Genomic DNA, 21,760 nt, shown 5'->3' on the forward strand with positions numbered 1-21,760 from the left:
GTGGCTAAGGAGCCCGCCTCTCCGCCCTCAAATACATTCACCTCCCCTCCCGCCAATTGCAGGGCGCCAGCAGGCGGGTCCTTTTCTCCCGAGCCTAAACTATCCGCTTACAATCGTCCTCCAATCACAGCGGCTCGTCCTCAAGGACTACTTTGCAATTGCTGAGAGCGCAGGGAGAAAGACTTGAGAAGACACTCTGATCTCGGGAAGTGTAGTTCAGCACTTGAAGCAAGCACTTTGGAGATCGCGCCAAAACTAGAGCATCGTAGACTACAGTTCCCAGAAGGCGCCGGGTCGGGATCGGAGCTTTTTCTCGCTGACACCACTCGCCTTCCCCGAGTGGGTTCCGCGGTAGAGGTGACCTGGCTCTCTGCAGCTCGTTTTGCAGGTGTTGGAATTGTCCGCGCAGTTCTCAGTCATGGTGAGTAGGACCCCGGACTCCTGCCCACCTCGGATGTGAGGGGTTCCTCGTACATGAGGTTTGTTTTGGGAGGCAGCTATGCAAGACGCTGTCCTTCGCGCCCTTTGGAAGCCCCCGACTCATCTTAAGGAGATTGTGGCAGCCTAGTGATGGGAAGGTGTCGATTTCCATCTGGAGAGAGGGGCATCTGGAGATGTCGCTGTCCTTAGAGAAACGTGATCTCAGTCCTGCTGCATGGCGGGGGGACAAAATACGAGGCTGCGGATTTTCTCTGAAGGACAGTATGGGGTTTGATAAGGACGACAGGTTTGATATGGGAGAGAAGGGCTGGGTCCTAACCCGTTTTTCTCAAACGCCCACAGTGTTTTTAAGGGTTTTTGCTACAAAATCCCTGAAAGCAAAGGGCCCTTGATTGTAAAGGTAGTGTTTACCAGGTGCTCCAGTTTATAATCTACGTTTCTCAGGAAACGTATTTCTCCCATATCTTATTTAACAAAATGTTCTTTAAAACCTGTCCATTGATCTCCTTTTGTAATGCCAAGGACATATTGAAGTGATGGCATCATTAACCAAATAACTACTGCATGTATTCTTTACTGATCTGTATGCTATAAATTCCAGGAGCACTATTTTTAACTGTAACACAATGTAACCATCTTGTTATGGAAGACTTGGATACCTAGAGCTCCATCTCGTCTCTGCTAAAAGGGAAAGGGATGGTGAGGGACTCTGACGTAGGAATAATTTGCTCTGTTTGAAGGTGACATTTGCCATTGGACAGAGAAATCGCTTCATTACTTGTATTTATAGTTGAGACTATTTTTCCTCCTCTTTCTCCAAAATAGTAAAATGGTTGGGGAGTGTGGGGAAATGGCTGAATGAATTGAAAAATTTCGAGCCTAAAAAAGACATGCTTTCAAGGCAAGGACATTACTCCTTCTGCCTTTATAAGGTGTACGTTGGGGACAACGGCTAATTCCCAGTAAGTGGTAAATGTAGGTTTCCTACTTATTTTGTCACATAACAAAGTCATTGAAATTATGGTTTCATTGGTTTCTGTCGTAATAATCTTAGCAAGAAAAAAAGGTACTTACTATCAGAGAACCTTAGACTTTATAATTGTAGAACAAGATGGGACATTTTAAAAGATGATCTTGACGGGCGGCGCCTGTGGCTCAGCGGGTAGGGTGCCGGCCCCATATGCTGAGGGTGGCGGGTTCAAACCCAGCCCCGGCCAAACTGCAACAAAAAAATAGCCGGGCGTTGTGGCGGGCACCTGTAGTCCCAGCTACTCGGGAGGCTGAGGCAAGAGAATCGCCTAAGCCCAAGGATTTGGAGGTTGCTGTGAGCTGTGTGACGCCACGGCACTCTACCGAGGGCGATAAGGTGAGACTCTAGTCTCTACAAAAAAAAAAAAAAAGATGATCTTGACAAACCTCCCGACTTCAAATCTTAAAATTGAGTTTGTTTAGATCCAAAGAGAATGAACATTACTTGCTCAAGGTCACACGGTAGTTCACCTCAAGAGTCTCAGTCTTTCCATTTTGCCATGTTAATGTCTTAACTCTCACCAAGTCATTCTGAAATTTTATTTTTAGTACCTGAGGTTCTGTATAAACATACAAGCTCATCCTGTGTGTACAAACTGAACTATTTTACCAGCATGTAGATTACATGATACCTTTATTCCTTCCGATCCAAAATATTAGGATCCAAAATATTAGAATTCTAGGATTGGAAGGGAAGTTTTACCTACTCTTAAAATATACCTGATGAGGTCAAATGATTTTCCCAAGACCATAGGCCCCAAATTCTTGTTTTTGTTACGCAGCACCATAAACCAGGCCTCACCCCTGGAAGGTCACTGGTGTGTCCGATAACACAGAGAAAGTTGGTGAGGAAGAATCCTTCCATCAGTTTGCTGGAAATGACAGCAAACTCACACATGACTTAATCTCTGTACCTCCTCAGGAGAGTATATGAACGATCTCTTGAGTTACAAAAGAGCTGTCTTTTGTAAGCCAATTCAAAGCAGTTTTTGTTTGTTTGTTTGTTTGTTTGTTTTGAGGCAGAGTCTTTGTCACCTTCAATAGGGTACGATAATGTCATAGCTCACAGCAACCTCAAACTCTTGGGCTCAAGCAATCCTCTTGCGTCAGCCTCCCAAGTAGCTGGGACTATAGGTGCCTGCCACAACACCAGGCTGTTTTTTAGAGATGGGGTCTCACCCTAGCTCAGATTGGTCTTGAACTCCTAAGTTCAGGCAGTCCACCTGCCTCGACCTCCCAGAGTGCTAGGAATACAGGCATAAGCCACCGCACCCAGCCTGCAAAATAATTTTTTACAGGAGGGAATGTTATGTTTGTGTCCATAGGGAGTGACAACAAAATAAACTGCATGAAAGTATTGGAATGATTACTTATTTTTTGTGTTACAAAAATACATATATATCAGATACATTAGAAAGTACAGACGGAATACATGTATCTGTCTGTGGAATAATAGAATACTTAAATTCAATCTCTATGATGGAGAAGTTACCACATTTGCAAGGAATTTGCAGGAAGGTCAGTACTGCCCTGCCAAGAGTGAAGACATTTCTTCTTTAGATCTTGGCTGACTGCCCAAATATCTGAGCAAAGAATAATAAGTAACCTGTGTTCACACTGTAACATTGTGCAAAATCAGGGGGACTCTTCAGTCCTCCTACTTTTCAACTGCAGTGTTGCAAAAGAGCTGAAAGAACCAAATGTGCACTTTGCTTTCCATGTTTAATCATCAAACATTCAAGACTCTAACAAGGCTTCATGCTACTCTTCACAAGATGGAATTACCTACCTGTGAAAATATAATTTCCCTAGAAACACAGAGGGAAACTGCCAAGGTAGAATTAGTAGCTATTCATTAGTTGGCTTACGTCTTAAGTAAGGACTGTGGTACTGTGAACACACTTTTTAGTAGCTAAAATTAATTCTTAAAATTGAATCTATAGGGAGAGCGAGGTGACTCACGCTTGTAATCGCCCTCAACTCTGGGAGGCCAAGGTGGGTGGATTGCCTGAGCTCACAGGTTTGAGACCAGCCTGAGCCAGAGCAAGACCTGTCTCTAAAAATAGCCAGGCATTGTGGCGGGTGGTTATAGTCCCAGCTACTTGGAAGGCTGAGGCAATAGAATCACTTGAGCCCAAGAGTTTGAGGTTGCTGTGAGCCAAGACTCCACAGCTCTCTACCAAGGTGACAAAGTGAGACTCTTGTCTCAAAAAAAAAAAAAAAAAATTGGTATGTTGATATTTGATAATTATCAAAATGTTGATAATTCTAACAACATTTGACTTTATGAGAAATTAAGCTTTATGGTGACATTCCTTCTCCTCTCCCATTTGTTATTTCCCAGCTTGCTGTATATTGAAGTAGTATATGTTCATATTTTTCTTAACCCTGACCTTCATTCATTCAACAAATGTTTGTTGATCATATATGGGAGTGCAAATTATAGAGTCAAAAGCAGACTGCTTTCAAGGGGCCTTCACAGCCACGCAGAAAGTAACGTATATAAATAGAAAACCACAGGCTACTGGAGCCTCTAAGGACTGGAGTCCTTAGAGGAAAATTCTGTGGTGATAAGTGCAATACTTGCTTCATACTATTTTTAGTGCTTTATATGTTAACTTTCAATCCTTAAAACTGCCCTGTTTGTTAGGTAGCTGCTATTTTTATCTCCATTTTACCATGGGGAGCCAGAGGTTATGTAACTTGTCCTTGCATACAGTTAATGAGTTGTGGAGCCAGAACTTAAACCCAGAAAATGTGGCTCCTAGGGTTATCTTTAACTGCCTCTTTAACCCCCCTGCTTTAGAGAATTGATCTGTCCCCTTGTTTCTTTTATGTGGTCTACTAATGAAGTCCCTGGCCTAAAACAGTAACAAATACAAGATAAGGATTCAATGATAATGTTGTTTAATGAATAAATTAAATGAGAATAGTTCATCAGTTGATTTAAAGATGTCATTTGAACTACTGATGTAAATGACATAAATAATTTAGTTCACAATAGCTGGAACTATTGTGGTCGCTAAGCTTCCAACCTCAATGTAAGTATATATGAATAAAATTCTTTAAAAATTTTTTAAATCATGTTAGTTACGCTTTCAAACAGTTCTTACTTCCATCTTTGTGGTAGTAGTTTTTATAAGATGTAGTTATTATTTCAAGCAAATACTTGAGCTCAAATTATGTACCAGGCATTGTTCTAGGTAGCTGGGGGATATTGCAGTAAATAAAATAGACAAAAGCCCTTGCCTTAAGGAGTTTGCATTCTAAAGGAAGAAGAGGGAATAATTCCCTCCTCCAGTCCCTTTTCCTCACCTCTTCTTAACCTTATTTTTTGAGGTAGGGTCTCATTCTTTAACCCTGGGTTGAGGGCCATATTGTCATAGCTCTCAACAACCTCAAACTCTTGGGGTCAAGAGATCCTCTTGCCTCAGCCTCTTGGTAGCTGGGACTGTAGACCCCCCCATCCACCACCTCCACCAAAATGCCCAGCTAGTTTTTCTATCTTTAGTAGACACAGGGTCTCACTCTTGCTCAGGCTGGTCTCAAACTCCTAAGCTCAAGCAATCTACCTGCCTCCCAGAGTGCTAGGATCACAGGTGTGAGCCACTGTTCCCACTATTCTGTTCATTTAGAGAAAAGAAGACCTGGAGAGAAGTTGGTGAACAAAATGGGGAAGAAGTCCAAAAGCTCAGGGAGAAACTCTCCATGTTGTTTTTTTTTCCCCCCATTTCCATCCTGGTCACATCTCTGAAGAAGGTACTGTTATGATCAGATTTTCTCTCTACAATAGTTGACACTTCTTTCTTGAGGGTTTTTTTTCCCTTTGATTTCCATGGGAACCAAATTTCTAAGTGCTTCTGACCTTTGGAGCATAGGGTTAGAAAGTTAAAAGGACACTTTGAGGTTATCCATCTCAGAGGCAATGACATTCATCTGGAAGGGAAAATTCTAAATTTTAAAAAAGAAACAAATGCTTCTAATTAATTCAGTGTTCCATTTCTCCATGCAGGTAGGGATAGAGGTGACGCAGTGGACATTTACCCAGCACTCAGAGAAAGGAATAGTTTACCTTCATTGAATTTTTCTAACCATATTATTTGGTCCTTTTTTATTTTATTTATTTTTTATTTTTTTGCAGTTTTTATGGCCGGGGCTGGGTTTGAACCCGCCACCTCCAGCATATGGGGCCGGTGCCCTACTCCTTTGAGCCACAGGCACTGCCCTGTTTTGTCCCTTTTTAATAGAAATATTTCTATTTTTTAAATTCTCTAAACCGAATTTGACCTTTTTTTAATGACTCATGGTTATGACTTTGAATATCAGATACTTTTGTCCATGTGTCTGTATGTTGTTCAGGTCTATTAAAATCTATAGGGCTACTTCTCTCTATTACAACTGTGCTCTTTGCATTTCTTCCCCCTCCCTTTTAAAAATAATGTTCCCTTGCTAGACACAATGTCTAGTGCCTGGAATCTCAGCACTTTGGAAAGCTAAGACCAGAGGATCGCTTGAGGCTAAGAGCTCAAGAACAGCTGAAGCAACACTCTTACAAAAAAAAATTTGTAATTAGCTAGATATAATGGCATGCATCTATAATCCCAGCTGCTCAGGAGGCTAAGGCTGGAGGATTGCTTGAGCCAGGGAGTTGGAGGGCAACAGAGTGAGACCATGTCTCTTAAAAAAAAATTTTTTTTAAATAATTTTCCCTTGGAATCTAGTCAACTATCACTACATGTTCCTGTTATTGTTTAATACTAAAATGTATTATAATCCAGATGTTATTTCCATATTTTTCTGTCTTCTTAAGTAAAAAATAAAGGCTTATTTTTTCTCCTCCGGTAGTTAAATTGAAGCGTGATTAATTATTTTATTTAAATGTTTTGGCTCAATGTAAATGGAAAGTTTTAACTACTATTACTCCACTTCTTAGTGTGAAAGTTTCTTTGGAGCAGATAGGCATGGGAGATTTGCATGATAAGGATTTGTGAGGCTCTAGTGGTCACCAGGTTTGGATCTCTATATACACAGCACATCAATATGTTAGGCCTATTTTAGTGGTAAAATATCTCCAAAAAGGTAGATATAATTATGAATTAAATCCAGGATAACACTTTTAGCTCCCTCTACAGTGAGAGTTAAATAATACACAACCAAAGGACAGGTGTTGCTTAGTTGATTTGTGCTTGTTATATTTACTGAAATGAGTTGATAAGTTCATTTTCCCCAAGCCAGATGCAAAGAGACTTGTGAAGTTTTACCTTCACTTTTAAAGTGTGTAGTTGTCTTATCAGACATAAAATCCTGAATATTTTGAGGATATAATAAGATACTAATGGATCTTTTTCCTTACAGTCTGAACCAATCAGAGTCCTTGTGACTGGAGCAGCTGGTCAAATTGCATATTCACTGCTCTACAGTATTGGAAATGGGTCTGTCTTTGGTAAAGACCAGGTAGGGGCAGTGTTAATAAATCTTAGATCATTAGAATAAGATCGTGTTTTGTTTTTTTTTTAATTAAATCATAGCTGTGTACATTAATGCAATCATGGGGTACAATGTGCTGGTTTTATATACAATTTGAAGTATTTTCATCCAACTAGTTAACATAGCCTTCACAGCATTTTCTTAGTTATCGTGTTAAGACATTTATATTCTACATTTAGTAAATTTTGCATGTACCCTTGTAATATGCACCGTAGGTGTGGTCCCACCAATAACCCTCCCTCCATCCCTCCTACCTCCTCCCCTCCCTTGCCTCTCCCCTTTCCCCATATTCTTGGGCTATAATTGGGTTATAGCTTTCATATGAAAGCTGTTAATTCATAGTAGGGCTAAGTACATTGGATACTTTTTCTTCCATTCTTGTGAAACTTTGCTAAGAAGAATATGTTCCAGCTCCATCCATGTAAACATGAAAGAGGTAAAGTCTCCATCTTTCTTTAAGGCTGCATAGAATAAGAATATTGTTAATAAAACCCTGTATTTAGTTGCAGATAAATTAGAAAATAGTGAAAGAATGGGTAGTCTCAATAAATGTAAAGGCATATTGCTATACGTAGAAGCTAGTAAATTATTAATATTCATCTTTCCTGGTGTTGAAAGCACTACAAACTGGAACTGTTCCGTGTACTGTATTGAGTTGACTTGGTGACCAGCCAGGGTCAGTCAATGGAAGATATCACTAAGACAATAACTATTAAAAGCCATGTGAGAAAGTTGCTGCATCAAAACTTCCTTGTTCATAATGGTCTTTAGAACCAAAATAGACAGGAAATCTGCTTCTCAGGTGGAAGCAGGCATCCCAACTTCTAAGATTAATACACTTTAATATCCTTTTCTGAAATATTCTCTTTACCCCAGGACACTGTACTTAGCCTTCCATGAACTAAAATTGACTACACGACTATTAATAATAAGAACAGCTATGACATGTCACTTCAATTTGACATTTTATCCACGTACTCCTTTAGAATTCAGTAATGATCATTCCTCTCACTGCATCTATTAACAAACTATTGCTGGTTTTTTAGCATTACTTTTTCTCAATGTGGCATATCCTTGGCCTCCATTGTTACTGTGACTAATTAATAGAAATTATGTACATATACATACCAAATAAAAGCTATGTGAAAGTACTTTTTGTAACTAAATGACATAACCTGCACTGACAGATGCTGTCCTTGCTATTTGGCAGCCTGTAATTCTCGTGCTATTGGATATCACCCCCATGATGGGTGTCCTGGATGGTGTCCTAATGGAACTGCAAGACTGTGCCCTTCCCCTCCTCAAGGGTAAGTTAGAGAGTAAAGAAGAAGATACTTTATAAACCTATTTTATGCCTTACAAAAAATTGGTTTTATGTTTTTGTTAAAAGCTCTCAATTAGAAGTTATTTCATTTTTGTTTTATTTTTGTTTCTTGAACTCCAGCTAGTGATTAAGGTATATGCCAACAATAAATAAGGGTAAAGGTAAGAAATAATGAGTGTCAGGTAAAAAGACTGTACTTTTTTCTCCAAAATGTCTATATATAATTTATTATACTAATTAAGTATAATGTTGCAAAAGGGTTACACACCTAAGATTATATAGTCTCACACATTATAAGAAACACAATTACCTACATTGTGTCATGTGTTGTTATTTTAAATCTGTTTAAATGGTAGTAGTAGCTTTCTGTAATGGAAAACTTCCTCAATTTTGAAGGGTATCCTTCCGAACCATATACTGCTCTGGAATTTGGTCCTTCATATGTGGTGCTATACTATCTGCCAGTCATCAGATTGAGACATAGTAAATTATCCTAATCATGTACTGCATAGTTTGAAAAAAACCACAAGAATTCAGCTAACTGCCTTTGAGAATCATTGAACTATTACTCAAATGTAAGGCAGAAGTATTAATTTGATGGAAAGATTTGTTAAAGTATCAGAAACTAATTTGAATATTTTTCTTTAGCTATACCTTCATTATAGTCTTTTTCTTTTGATAAGGATGAATTGATACTGTCCTAGAAGTTTGGACCAAGCAAAATATATATACATCCCAAGAAAAACCGAATTCGAAATTTTTATATCATCTCTGAAGATGCAAATGAAATGAAATTAAAATTAAATAAATTCTCACATCTATCCAATAATTATTTACTAGAAGGGATAGATACTCTAGCATCTGAAGCATTTATTTATTTATTTATTTTATTCTTTTTTTTCTTTTGAAACAGTCTCACTCTATCCCCTTGGGTAGAGTGCTGTGGCGTCACACCTCACAGCAACCTCCAGTTCTTGGACTTAGGTGATTCTCTTGCCTCAGCCTCCCGAGTAACTGGGACTATCATCATAACACCCAGCTATTTCTTGTTGCAGTTTGGCTGGGGTCAGATTCGAACCTGCCATTTTTGGTATAGGAGGCCGGCGCCCTACTCACAGAGCCATAAGTGCTGCCCTTAATCATTTTTTTAAAAAAGAAAGAATACATGGCCCTGCTAAAACTATTCAGTTGGCTCCCTTTTCTCAACCACAGCCTTTCCAAATCAGCTCTGTTGTTTCCCATTGTATTCCTTTCTCTGCTGAGTACCCTATTCTCTCTAATGGGCCCAGGGTACAGACAGCTTGTCTTCTGGCAGATGTGAATATGACAGGGAAGGTGAGGTTCAGCAAATAAGGGTGTAGGGCTAGAAAAAGGATGATAGATCCCCACCCCCCAAAGGTGCCCATTTTTGGACTTATAGCCTCCTGACTATGCTACAACTTTATTTACCTACAAAAGAGAATAATGATTTACATTCTTTAATTATATAGCAAGCGGTGTTTGCTTATTGGACTGATACTCTGTAGCATAGAGGTTGAACTCTAGACTGACGTAGGCTAGAATTACAGCCCATGATCCTTTGATGGCAGCTAGTTAATCTTTTTAAATCTCTGTCTTTGCATCTTTGAAATGTGAAGACTAAATAAATCTGATAACATAAAATCTCTTAGCATTATCACTGGCATATTATCTTTCTTTTCTTAGGCCCCTGAAATCAATGTGAAATGTAAAAGCAAGCATTTGCTATGAGCGAAAGAATTAATGGTTAGGTTCAATTTGAAAGAGAAGACTTCAGACTTTGATGTTTAAGTAGCTCTGCATATTTATTGCCATGTCCACAGATGTCATTGCAACAGATAAAGAAGAGGTTGCCTTCAAAGACCTGGATGTGGCCATTCTTGTGGGCTCCATGCCAAGAAGAGAAGGCATGGAGAGGAAAGATTTACTGAAAGCAAATGTGAAGATCTTCCAGTCCCAGGGTGCAGCCTTGGAGAAATATGCCAAGAAGTCAGTTAAGGTGACCAACACTGTATTTTATGGGGTTTTTCCTGATTAGTATTTGAAACTTCAACATTTATAAGTGAAAATAAAATTGCCCTTTTTGTTCCAGTTCTGTGCAGTTGTCGCTAAATACACATACTAAGTTTTGTTTTGTAGACTCACCCTTTCTGGGTTTTTTTCTTAGAGTTTAGAAATTTGTATTCAGAGTGTTCAAAAATATTTTGCCTATTAAATACTATGATGGGGAAATTTAATATTTATCCTTAAACCTATGAAGAAGGCACAGAACTTTGTAGTGCCTTTTTGCTCTGTGGGGGAGAATTTATTTAGACGTGTGGATTTGCGTGTGAGTATGGAGGGAGACAGCTATAGGATGTGTTTATTCTCAAATAGCAGGTGGTGGCTTCTGAATGGTCAGATTTTCTCAATGCAGAAGAATTTTAATGTGCTTGTCTCTTGAAAAGTTAACGTGACTTTCTTCTGTACTTCTTTGTGTTCAAGCTATTTATTTTAGTTTCTAAATTTCTCTTAATGTTACAGTAACCCTGTTACCACTGAACTATCAATTAACTAGAACATAATTGTCACAGATAGGCTTGCTATTTAGAGGTTTTACTGATATTCATACACTTTCCTATCCTGATTTCAAAAAAAGGTGAAAAAAAATTTCATAAGATTTTTAAAGTTGCCAATTAAATGTTATAGACCTATGACATTTCATAAAAGTCTACGTTTTTTTCTTTCTGTAGACTTCATTGCAAATAGTTAATTGGTATTATCTATAATCACTAATAGAAATGAGTTGAATGGAAACCCTAGGTCTTTTAGTAAGATTGCAAAGTTGTTTAGACTGCCAAAATCCAGGATGTTTGGAGTTGTAGTACTGCTTATACAGTAATCTCATTTCCTCAAAGTGTCCTTGTTTGGGGGAAATATTCACTAACCCTGGAGTACTTTAGGGCAGTGGACTACAGTATCTTGTCTGCAGCTTGCTCTCAGATGAGGCAAAAAAAAAGACTAGAGATGTGTGTGTGGAGAGAGATGGAGCAAATTGGAGAATCTGGGTAAAGGAGGTAAGGAGTTGGTCTTCCAGCTTTTCTATAAATTTGATATTTCAAAATAAATTTTTTAAATATTTTCACAACTTTTGAAAAAGTGTATGTATACATTTCCTATGCTATATTGTACATATTTGATGTTTCCCAAACCTCCCCAATACAAAAAATAAACTGAAATATTTTATCCTAAAGATTGATTCAATAGATGGTGGTGCTGATAATCTGTATTTTAGCAGATAGCTCAGGTAATTCTTAAGATTAGGCAAGTTTCTATTCAGGAGGCTGAGGCAAGAGAATCGCTTAAGCCCAGGAGTTGGAGGTTGCTATGAGCTGTGTGAGGGCAAGGCACTCTACCAAGGGCCATAAAGTGAGACTCTGTCTCTACAAAAAAAAAAAAAAAGATTAGGCAAGTTTGAGAAACATTTTTAATTTGCAGAGACAAATCATTGTCTAAAATAAACTTCTCAGAATCTTTCTTAGGCTACTTTCATAAGAAGGAAATTTTTATGACTCAGTCAAACAGATAGAGCCCTAGTTTATTTTTCTTTTCTGGCAAGGCAAGAAGATAAATGGTCTATTTGTATTTTGACACACACAAAAAAAATAGAAATGGGGCAGCGCCTGTGGCTCAAAGGAGTAGAGCGCCAGCCCCATATGCCAGAGGTGGTGGGTTCAAACCCAGCCCCGGCCAAAAACTGCAAAAAAATAGAAATGCATATACCTTAGGTCTTAGACATGCTACCTGGGCAGTGACTTATATACATAATGGTAGTGGCTCTATTAAAGAAATGTTTTCTGTAGTCACACTAAACATGAACAAAGGAAAAAAAATTTACCTACTAAAAGAAGGATAGAAACCTACTAAAGATTATAGTAGTAACTATACTGCGTATATTTAGCTCATACAAACTTGGTATAAATGCTACTTATTACACATTTTCAGTCAAATTCTCAGATAAATGAGTTAATAAATATATGATCTGTAACTTCTGTGCCTCCTACTATCCCAGGTGATTGTTGTGGGTAACCCAGCCAATACCAACTGCCTGACTGCCTCCAAGTCAGCTCCATCCATCCCCAAGGAGAACTTCAGTTGCTTGACTCGTTTGGATCACAACCGAGCTAAATCTCAAGTAAGAAAATTTCATTTTAAATCTGAAGAATGTTCAACTTGAAAATTTTATTCTCTCACTTTTAAAATAACTGAATCTGCTAGACGTGGCGATTCACACCTATAATCCCAGCACTGTAGGAGGCCAACGCAGGTGAATCACTTGAGCTCAGGAGTTCAAGACCAGCCTGAGCTAAAGTGAGACCCCAGCTGTAAATAAAACAGTCAGGCGTGTGGCAGGCACCTGTAGTCCCAGCTACTTGGGAGACTGAGGCAAGAGAATTGCTTAAGCCCAGGAGTTTGAGGTTGCTGTGAGCTGTGACACTACAGCACTCTACTGAGGGCAACCTAGTGAGACTCTGTCTCAAGAAAAATAACAATAATAATAAAAAAATACCCAGCTACTTGGGAGGCTGAGGCAAAAGAATCGCCTAAGCCTAGGCGTTTGAGGTTGCTGTGAGCTGTGTGATACCATGGCACTCTACCAAGGGGATAAAGTGAGACTCTGTCTCTACCAAAAAAAAATAATAATAATAATAATAACAATAGTAAGATAAAAATAGAAAATAAAAAAATGGCCCACACAGTGGCTCGTGCCTGTAATCCTAGCACTCTGGGAGGCTGAGGAGGGTGGATTGCCTGAACTCAGGAGTTTGAAACCAGCATGGGCAAGACCCCAGCTATAAAAAAAAAAAAAAACAGGCAGGCATTGTGTCTGGCACCTGCAGTCCCAGCTACTCAGGAGGCTGAGGCAAGAGAATCGCTTGAGCCCAAGAATCTGAGGTTGCTGTGAGCTATGATGTCATAGTACTCAAAACCAGGGTGACTGAGACTCTGCCTCAGTAAATAAATAAGATAAAATAACTGAATCTGTATCCTTTTTTGTTGTTACTTTTCTTTAGGAAGAAACTGTTTTATTGAGTTAAAAGTGAATTATTAGTAAATTTGTTAGGGAGTCTTTAAATCTTTTCGGACTTCTACTTAATTTTATCCTCAACTATATCTCATTTGCTAACTATAATTAAATGGAATCGCTAATGTTCTCTTGCTACAGTGGTTAAAAATTAGTTACCTATATAAATCATTCACATAATGGTACATAATTTAATTTTGTCAGATACAAAGGAGATTATAAAAACAAAGGCTGGAGCTTTATGTGTTTGTTTTGTTCTGTTTTTCCCTGCAGCTAAGCAGTCAAATTCAGATTTTAATTTATAATATTATATTTAGTTTTCAGTTTTCTGTCTTTTTAATATTCTATGAGTAGTATCTATAAAATTTCCTACTTTCACTACTTAGGAGCTAAACTTCTTTTTTTTGAGACAGAGTCTTACTGTGTCACCCTCGGTAGAGTGCTATGGCATCACAGCCCACAGCAACCTCAAACTCTTCTGCTTAAGCGATTCTCTTGCCTCAACCTCCCAAGTAGCTGGGACTACAGGCATCTGCCATAATGCCTGGCTATTTTTTGGTTGTAGTTGTTGTTTGGCAGGCCAGGCCTGGCTGGATTCGAATCTGCCTGCTCCAGTGTATGTGACCGGCACCCTTAGCCGCGAGCTACAGGCACTGAACCAGAGCTAAACTTTGTTATTATATTTCCCTTACCTCTTGGAGCCTTAGATAAATAGGCCAAGGAGCTAGTGACCCAGGAATTAACAACTTTTCAAAAATTTATAAGCCAGGCCACTCATCTGAGCTAGTTTCTTAGGCTTCTACAACTCTAACTGGTTTTGGTTTCCTTGGAAACAAAATCATGATAAACTTCTCGTTCTTACACAAAGACATAGTTCCTTTGGCCTAGTACTTTTCTGGACATCCTTCCTAATATAAAGTCATCACTGCTACATGTCTGTGAGCTAATGTTTTTTCTTCTAGAGAATATAAGTTTATACAGTTTCAAGAAAACTATTTTTTGACCAGACAGTGGTCTAAGTTCAAAAACCATTGTCTTACACTGAGAATTGATAATCTTACACTTCTGGAATGCCTAGTCAAAAAGGAAAGAATATACATTTGGTAATCTTCTACTGTAAGTTGAATGTTTTACATGTGATTTTTCATTTAATTTTTATAGTAATTATATGAGGTATCTCTTATTAATAATCCCTGTTTTACATGTAAGAAATCTGAGTCCAGAGAAGTCAGGGAAGCTCCTCAGAGTCGTACAGCTAGTAAATTATGGAGCCACCTACATTTGTCTGACTCCGAACTCTTACATATATTCTTACCTAATGATATCAAATGACCTGAGTCCACTTACTATCTCTAAGACCCTAAGAAAGTCTATTTAAACTATAAAATTTTTTTTTTTTTTTTTTGAGATAGTGTTTTAACTTTGTCATCCTTGGGAAAGTGCTGTGGGGTCACAGCTCATAGCAGCCTCAAACTCTAGGGCATAAGCAATCCTCTTGCCTCAGCCTCTTGAGTAGCTGCACTATAGACACCTGCCATAATGCTTGGCTAGTTTTTTAGAGATGGGGTCTCACACTTGCTCAGGCTGATCTCAAACTCCTGACCTCCAGCAGTCTACCTGCTTCGCCCTTCCAGAGTGCTAGGATTGCAGGTGTGAGCCAACATACCTGGCCTATAAAATGTTTTAATAATTATATATACCTCAGAGAGTTGTTAGAAGAATTAAATAAAATTGATTCAAGCCCTTAGCATGGTACCTACACATAGTAAAACACAATAAAGGTTGGCTATTGTTATTCAACAACAAATTATTCATTTTGTTTTTATTATTAAGAGGGATATAGCCTAGACATTCCAGTTAATTTAGAGGGTGTTGGATAATAAGCTTAAAATGCAAATGTTCTCTCAGAGGCTTTAGACTATGAGCTGAGTCTGGTGGCTAGGAAAGAATGAGAGGTTGTTTGAGTGATTAGAGGCAGGAGATTTGGGTACTAAGGGGCCATTGTAAAGGAAAAGATAGACCTGTTGGAGTTGTAAACTCTGGATTACCAAATGGTTACTTAGTTCCTAGGGAGAATAGGTAAAATGAGGACTCTGAGAAACCCCTTTCTTTGCTATTTCACCTAAGGCCTTGATGAAGGAAAGCTTTGGGAAGTTCTCTTCCAGAGAGACCAGTCAGTGACAGTTTGTCCCAGTGCGAAACAATTTTCCTTATAGGAGCAAAGTCTGAACAAGCGAAGAGGGGGAAAAAAGAAGCTATCTCATCAAACTTTCACCAACACATTTGGCAGGTGTTCTTTGTTTTTCAGAGCCCCTAGGTTAGACAGTTTTTCAGCAAATCAATCTGGTATAGTGAGAGCTTTTAGGGAGTTTTGTTTGTTTTTGAGGCAGAGTCTCACCTTGTTGCCCTTGGTAGACTGCAGCGGCATCATAGATCACAGCAACCTCCAACTCTTGGGCTCAAGCGATTCTCTCGCCTCAGCCTCCCAAGTAGGTGGAACTACAAGCGCCCTCCACAATGCCCAGCTATTTTTAGAGGTGGGGTTACGCTCTGGCTCAGGCCAGTCTCCAACCTGTGAGCTCAGGCAATCTACCCGCCTCAGCCTTCCAGAGTACTGGGATTACAAGCATGAACCACCGTGCCCTGCCCTCCTTTTAGGAAGTTTTTGAAGAAGCAGTTTTTTCCTCTAACAGATTTAATGGTCTATATGGAGTTTCTAAGGGAGCAAGGAACTGTTATCCTAGGTAAGTGTTAATTTAGACTAACTTTGACATGAATGATGTTCAGAAATTGTATCTATTGAGTACAGAGTACTTGGCCTTTGCTATTCAGACAAAAGTGGATTATTGATTAGCTCAAGAGATCAAAGGAGCAAGAGGACGTCAGCAATGACAACAAAGGAAGTAAAGGGAGCCAAGGAGATCTGAGGGAAAAGATGTCTAGAGGCATTTTATCTTGACTGTACTTGGGAGCAGTTAAAGCTGACATTCACTGGAGTTATAGGCTCTTAAGTTCTTGGTGATACACATAGTCTTGAGGGTTACTTGCCCAAAGTATAAATTTTCTTTTTTTCTCTACAATGCCAGCTAAATATAAGTGTAAGTATAAGGGCAGTTCTTCTGAAGTCCTTCCAGGTCAGAAAATGTTATGCATTGAACAGCATGCCACTCTACCCCATAGGCTAGCGGATTGATAGCTGGGTACCCCAGAAACCAAAAGTCTGGTATTATAGCTAATAATCCTAATATTTGCAGAACTCTATATGAAGCAGAGATTAGGTCAGAAGTAAGATCATCACAAAGATTTTTCAATTAATTTTTTAGATAATCTATTTTAGAATTTACAAAATCTCAGCTGGTTTAAGGGTCAGAGTGCATGTAAAGACAATTTACTACTTAACTAAATAAATTAGTATGAAAGCCAATCAAATCATTGCAAACATTTTCATGGCCTTTTTTTTATCTATCCATTTGTGTTGGACTTTTTGGTTTTTGGGAGTTTTTTAATTTTTATTTTGGAATAATTATAGACTCAGAAGTTGCAAAAATAGTGCCGTGTACCCATCACCCTGCTTCCTCCATTGGTGGCATCTTACAAACTATAGAGTATTATCAAAACCAGGATTGGTTTTTACTAAACTGCACACAGTGCTGTTAACTAAATTTAGATTTGACCAGTTTTTATACTTACTTTTTTTATATGTCTTTGTGAATGATTCTGTGACATTTAACAATTAGGTACCAAAGGATGGGGCCAGGAAGTGACTCCACAGAAGTGGTTTTTACATATCTGTTTAAGATGGGCAATCAAACATGTGAAAACAAATCATCAGTCCCTGACCCGCCCTCTACTGGTAGGGGACTGTTTTAATCACATGGGTAGATTCCTATAACCACCATCATAATCAAGGTACAGATTTTCCCCATCACCCACAAAAGAACTCTTTCATATTCTCCCTTTATAGTCACACTTCCCTGTCCTTCCCTGAGTCCTGACAACCATTCATGTGCTCTCCTCTTATATAATTTTGTCATTATGACAATGTTACAAAATGAAGTGCAATAAGAGATTGGCCTTTTAAAATCTAGTTTAATACCTTTAATGTACATCCAAGTTGTTTCTTATATAAGTAGTTCATTCATTTTTATTCATTTTCTACTTTTCCCATTTATCTATCTCATTGTATATGTAGGACATGCCACAGTTTGTTTTAACCATTCTTAAAGGATATATTGGTTGTTTCTGGTTTGGGGCTGTTACTATCTTTTAAAATTTTCCTTAAAATATCAAAGGATATTCCCTTTGTAATATGGTAAATGTTCAACATGGAGCTTTGGTGCAGTTCCTTATATTTATTTGGGCTAAAGCTACAGACCGTGGTACAACTAGTTTTTTCTCTCATTCTTAACCATTACAAAGAAAAGAAAAATTGTTACTCTAATAGATCAACTTCTTAAAATGTTTTTCTTTTTTTTTTTTTTTTTTTTTTTTGTAGAGACAGAGTCTCACTTTATGGCCTTCAGTAGAGTGCCGTGGCCTCACACAGCTCACAGCAACCTCCAACTCCTGGGCTTAAGTGATTCTCTTGCCTCAGCCTCCCGAGTAGCTGGGACCACAAGCACCCGCCACAACGCCCGGCTATTTTTTGGTTGCAGTTTGGCCGGGGCCGGGTTTGAACCCGCCACCCTCGACATATGGGGCCGGTGCCTTACCGACTGAGCCACAGGCACTGCCCTTAAAATGTTTTTCTACATTCCCTTCCACACAATAAATTCTGCTTTCTAATTAGGAAGAAATTATATATACACCTAACTGTAATTTGGGGGCGGGGGGTGTTTACACATAAACTTATCGGACAAATAAGCTGATTTTATTTCAATTAAATCTTTCTAAACATAACTTTCTAACCCTTTTTGTGGCTATTGTATGTACTACATGTGTGATTACAAGGCTTTACAGGATCATAAAGTGCTTTCTGAACATACAATTAAAGATGGTTACATCTGTTATAATTTGTGTGTGTGTGCGCATATGTATTTAACTTCTGTCCCTCATTTTCCTAATCTATAAAATAAAAACAGTCATACTTTGATAATCTGAGTTCCATCTAACTCCATAATTTCATTTGTAGGATTACTTGAAAATGAATTTGTATATAGTACATAATAAAAATTTCACTTAAATATGGAGAAATACCTAAATACCCTTTTGCTCAGAAATAGTGAGGAGACATTGCCAAGTAAAAATTAACCATGAAACAAAGATTACATTTATCTACACATGTTAAAGGAATGTTAATCTCTTGGTTGATGTTTTATACTAGATAAACCTACTGTACTCCTAATAAGTTAATCACAAAATATAGGATACACTCTGCTCCTAAATATTCTATCCCATTCCAGTTCACAGTTATTAATGCTATAAGCAGTTTCAGGACATTGGGAAGCAATAAAATTTCCATTTTTATATATCAATATAAATCTTGTGTTCTCTTGGAATTTTAACAACTTTTTATCTTTGTTTAAAGGCATTTGTCAAACAGGTCACAATTGGAAATAAGCATGTGTCTAAGTAATTTTTTTTTTTTAATTTAACTAGATTGCTCTTAAACTTGGTGTGACAGCTGATGATGTAAAGAATGTCATTATCTGGGGAAATCATTCCTCAACTCAGTACCCAGATGTCAACCATGCCAAGGTGAAATTGCAAGGAAAGGAAGTTGGTGTTTATGAAGCTCTAAAAGATGACAGCTGGCTCAAGGGAGAATTCATCACGGTAAGAAAAAATCTGTGAACGCCCCCTTACTAGCCAAGCTTAAAGAACTCTCGAGGGACATAACATTGCTGACTATCTCTCCGAGGGATAGGAGAAAAAACCTCAAGGAGAGCAGGCCTTTCAGTCACTGTCATGGCTGCATACTTTCTTCTGGGATCACACTAAACCAGTCATGATCCGATCTGATTGGCAGTTGAGATTGCCTGTCAAAGAGGGAAAAAGTAGAGTATCCTCTAGTTACCTGGTTATCTTTATCCCAAGACCCATCTCTTTGTATGAAGTATGGTAAAGGTTCTATGGGAGCAGCCAGCCTTTTGGCACCAAGGACTGGCTTCATGGAAGATGGTGTTTTCACAGACCATGGGGTAGGGGCATCTGATAGGAAGCAAAGCTCGGGCTATGATGCAAGTGATTGGGAGCAGCTGTTGATACAGATGAAGCTTTGCTCACTCACTTGCCACTCACCTCCTATGTCGCCCAGAGATTGGGGACCATAGTTCTATGCGGATTTATAGTTTTCTCTTTGCAAAAAGACTAGTGCTTATAACTTAATCAGGTTAGTAAGGACAGCACTGGGTACACATTAAGCTATGGTAGTAGCCTTTCACTGCAGGGTCCAACTTGAAATTGATGAAAATTTTGCTGTCATGATTAACACTGCTACCTTTGCCTGCCACATCCAGACTGTGCAGCAGCGTGGGGCTGCTGTCATCAAGGCTCGAAAACTATCCAGTGCAATGTCTGCTGCAAAAGCCATCTCTGACCATGTCAGAGACATCTGGTTTGGGACCCCAGAGGTGAGGATTCAAGTGATTTCTGTAGGTCACTCTTTTTTTATTTTGTCCCCTGATGCTATAATGTAAAAAGAACCACGTCTTAACAATCAGGTTAGGTTCATTTCCCACCTCAGCTACCTACTAGCTGGATAACCTTGGGAGTTTCTTAACCTTTCTGAGCTATTTTGTCAGGATTGTGAGGTTTAAATGAGATTATATATGGGAAACACCTAGCACAATGCCTGACAGGTGGTAAGGTTGACTTTTGTTTCGTATTAAACCAATATTGGGCCACAGCTTCCTCATCTATAAAATGAGAATTATGTTTTCTCTGGCCTATTTCACACATGGTTTGGAAGAGTGGAATGAGAGAATATCAGTGAACATTTTCTGTCATAAAAATGCCTGATGCTGGTGACAGTTCCTTATACAGTAATGAAGTTAAGCACATAGTAAGAAAATGCCACCTGGTTTAATTTTGCTAGTTCATGTGTCAGTTGCATAAACTAAACCCTATGCACTGTGAGAACGTAGAACATTGTTACTTGCAGGGAGAGTTTGTATCCATGGGCGTTATCTCTGATGGCAACTCCTATGGTGTTCCTGATGATCTGCTCTACTCATTCCCTGTTGTAATCAAGGTAAGGTATTTTGGATTTTTTTTCCCTTTTATGAGAAAGCAGTTACATATTTTTCTTAAAAATGGTGTAACAGGGGCCAGTGCAGTGGTTCATGCCTGTAATCCTAGCACTTGGGAGGCCAAGGCAGGTGGATTGCCTAAGCTCACAGGTTCAAGACCAGCCTGAGCCAGAGCAAGACCTCATCTCTAAAAATAGCCAGGCTTTGTGGCAGGCAGCTGTTGTCCCGGCTACTTGGGAGGGTGAGGCGAGAGAATCACTTGAGCCTAGGAGTTTGAGGTTGCTGTGAACTAAGATGCCACCTCACTCTACCAAAGGGGACAAAGTGAGACTCTGTCTCAAAAAAAAAAAAAAAAGGCAAAAGATCTACATGATCTGAAAACAAAGTATATTGTTGCTCTTTTTTATATTAATGCTGAAGCTAATAGTTTTTAGATTTTAATAGTTAATAGATTTTGAGCTACTTCTCTAGAATCAGACTTAACACAGGTATATTTCTAGATACAAGTTCAAACTAAGTTACTGCTTGCTGGAAGATCAGTTCTAGTTTAATTGTGAATCTCTTATTTGCATTATTTTCAAACAGAATAAGACCTGGAAGTTTGTTGAAGGTCTCCCGATTAATGATTTCTCTCGTGAAAAGATGGATCTTACTGCTAAGGAACTGGCTGAAGAAAAAGAAACTGCTTTTGAGTTTCTTTCCACTGCCTGACTAGACAATCATTTTGATGTTACCACATGCCCCAAAGCTAAAGGATCTAAATGTCGTCTTTGACTCTAGTACCAAATAATAATAAAACTATACTTAAATTACTTGTGGAAAACAATGTATTTTAAAGATTGTGTGCTTCTTAGTACAGATTTGTGACGGTTTATCATCATGGTGTTAGTGCTACATTCTAAATAAATACATATTCAAATGAAAGTGACTCAGACTCTTAATTTCTAGTTAATATTTAGTGTCTGTTCAGAAAACAAACTTATGTGTTTCCTAGCCTGCCTAATGGATTTTTATTTTTTTAAATCAAGGAAAGGTAATAAAGCTAGAAAATGTTAGAAGCTAAAGCATAAATTTCTTAATTTAAATAGAGTAGGGAAACCTATATTATATAATGAATGAATCTGTATTTTGGGATATATTTTTAAATATTACCTAATTAAACAAATATTTATCATATTTTTAAAATCTTAAAGGTTAATTCATACT

At 38.4% G+C, this 21,760-nt stretch overlaps 1 protein-coding gene across 1 annotated transcript; it reads left to right on the forward strand.

Moving 5' to 3' along the window:
- The first annotated feature begins 51 nt into the window (after positions 1 to 51).
- Positions 52 to 21,478, forward strand: MDH1 (malate dehydrogenase 1). The gene is made up of 9 exons (XM_053586761.1): positions 52 to 421; positions 6,826 to 6,924; positions 8,168 to 8,264; positions 10,123 to 10,298; positions 12,351 to 12,473; positions 18,963 to 19,139; positions 19,823 to 19,936; positions 20,467 to 20,556; positions 21,140 to 21,478. Exons 1-9 carry the CDS (start codon positions 419 to 421, stop codon positions 21,263 to 21,265), a joined length of 1,005 nt encoding a protein of 334 aa, XP_053442736.1. The 5' UTR covers positions 52 to 418; the 3' UTR covers positions 21,266 to 21,478.
- Positions 21,479 to 21,760: the final 282 nt, after the last annotated feature.

This window comes from Nycticebus coucang, chromosome 4, assembly GCF_027406575.1.
Source record: "Nycticebus coucang isolate mNycCou1 chromosome 4, mNycCou1.pri, whole genome shotgun sequence".
NCBI lineage: Eukaryota > Metazoa > Chordata > Mammalia > Primates > Lorisidae > Nycticebus > Nycticebus coucang.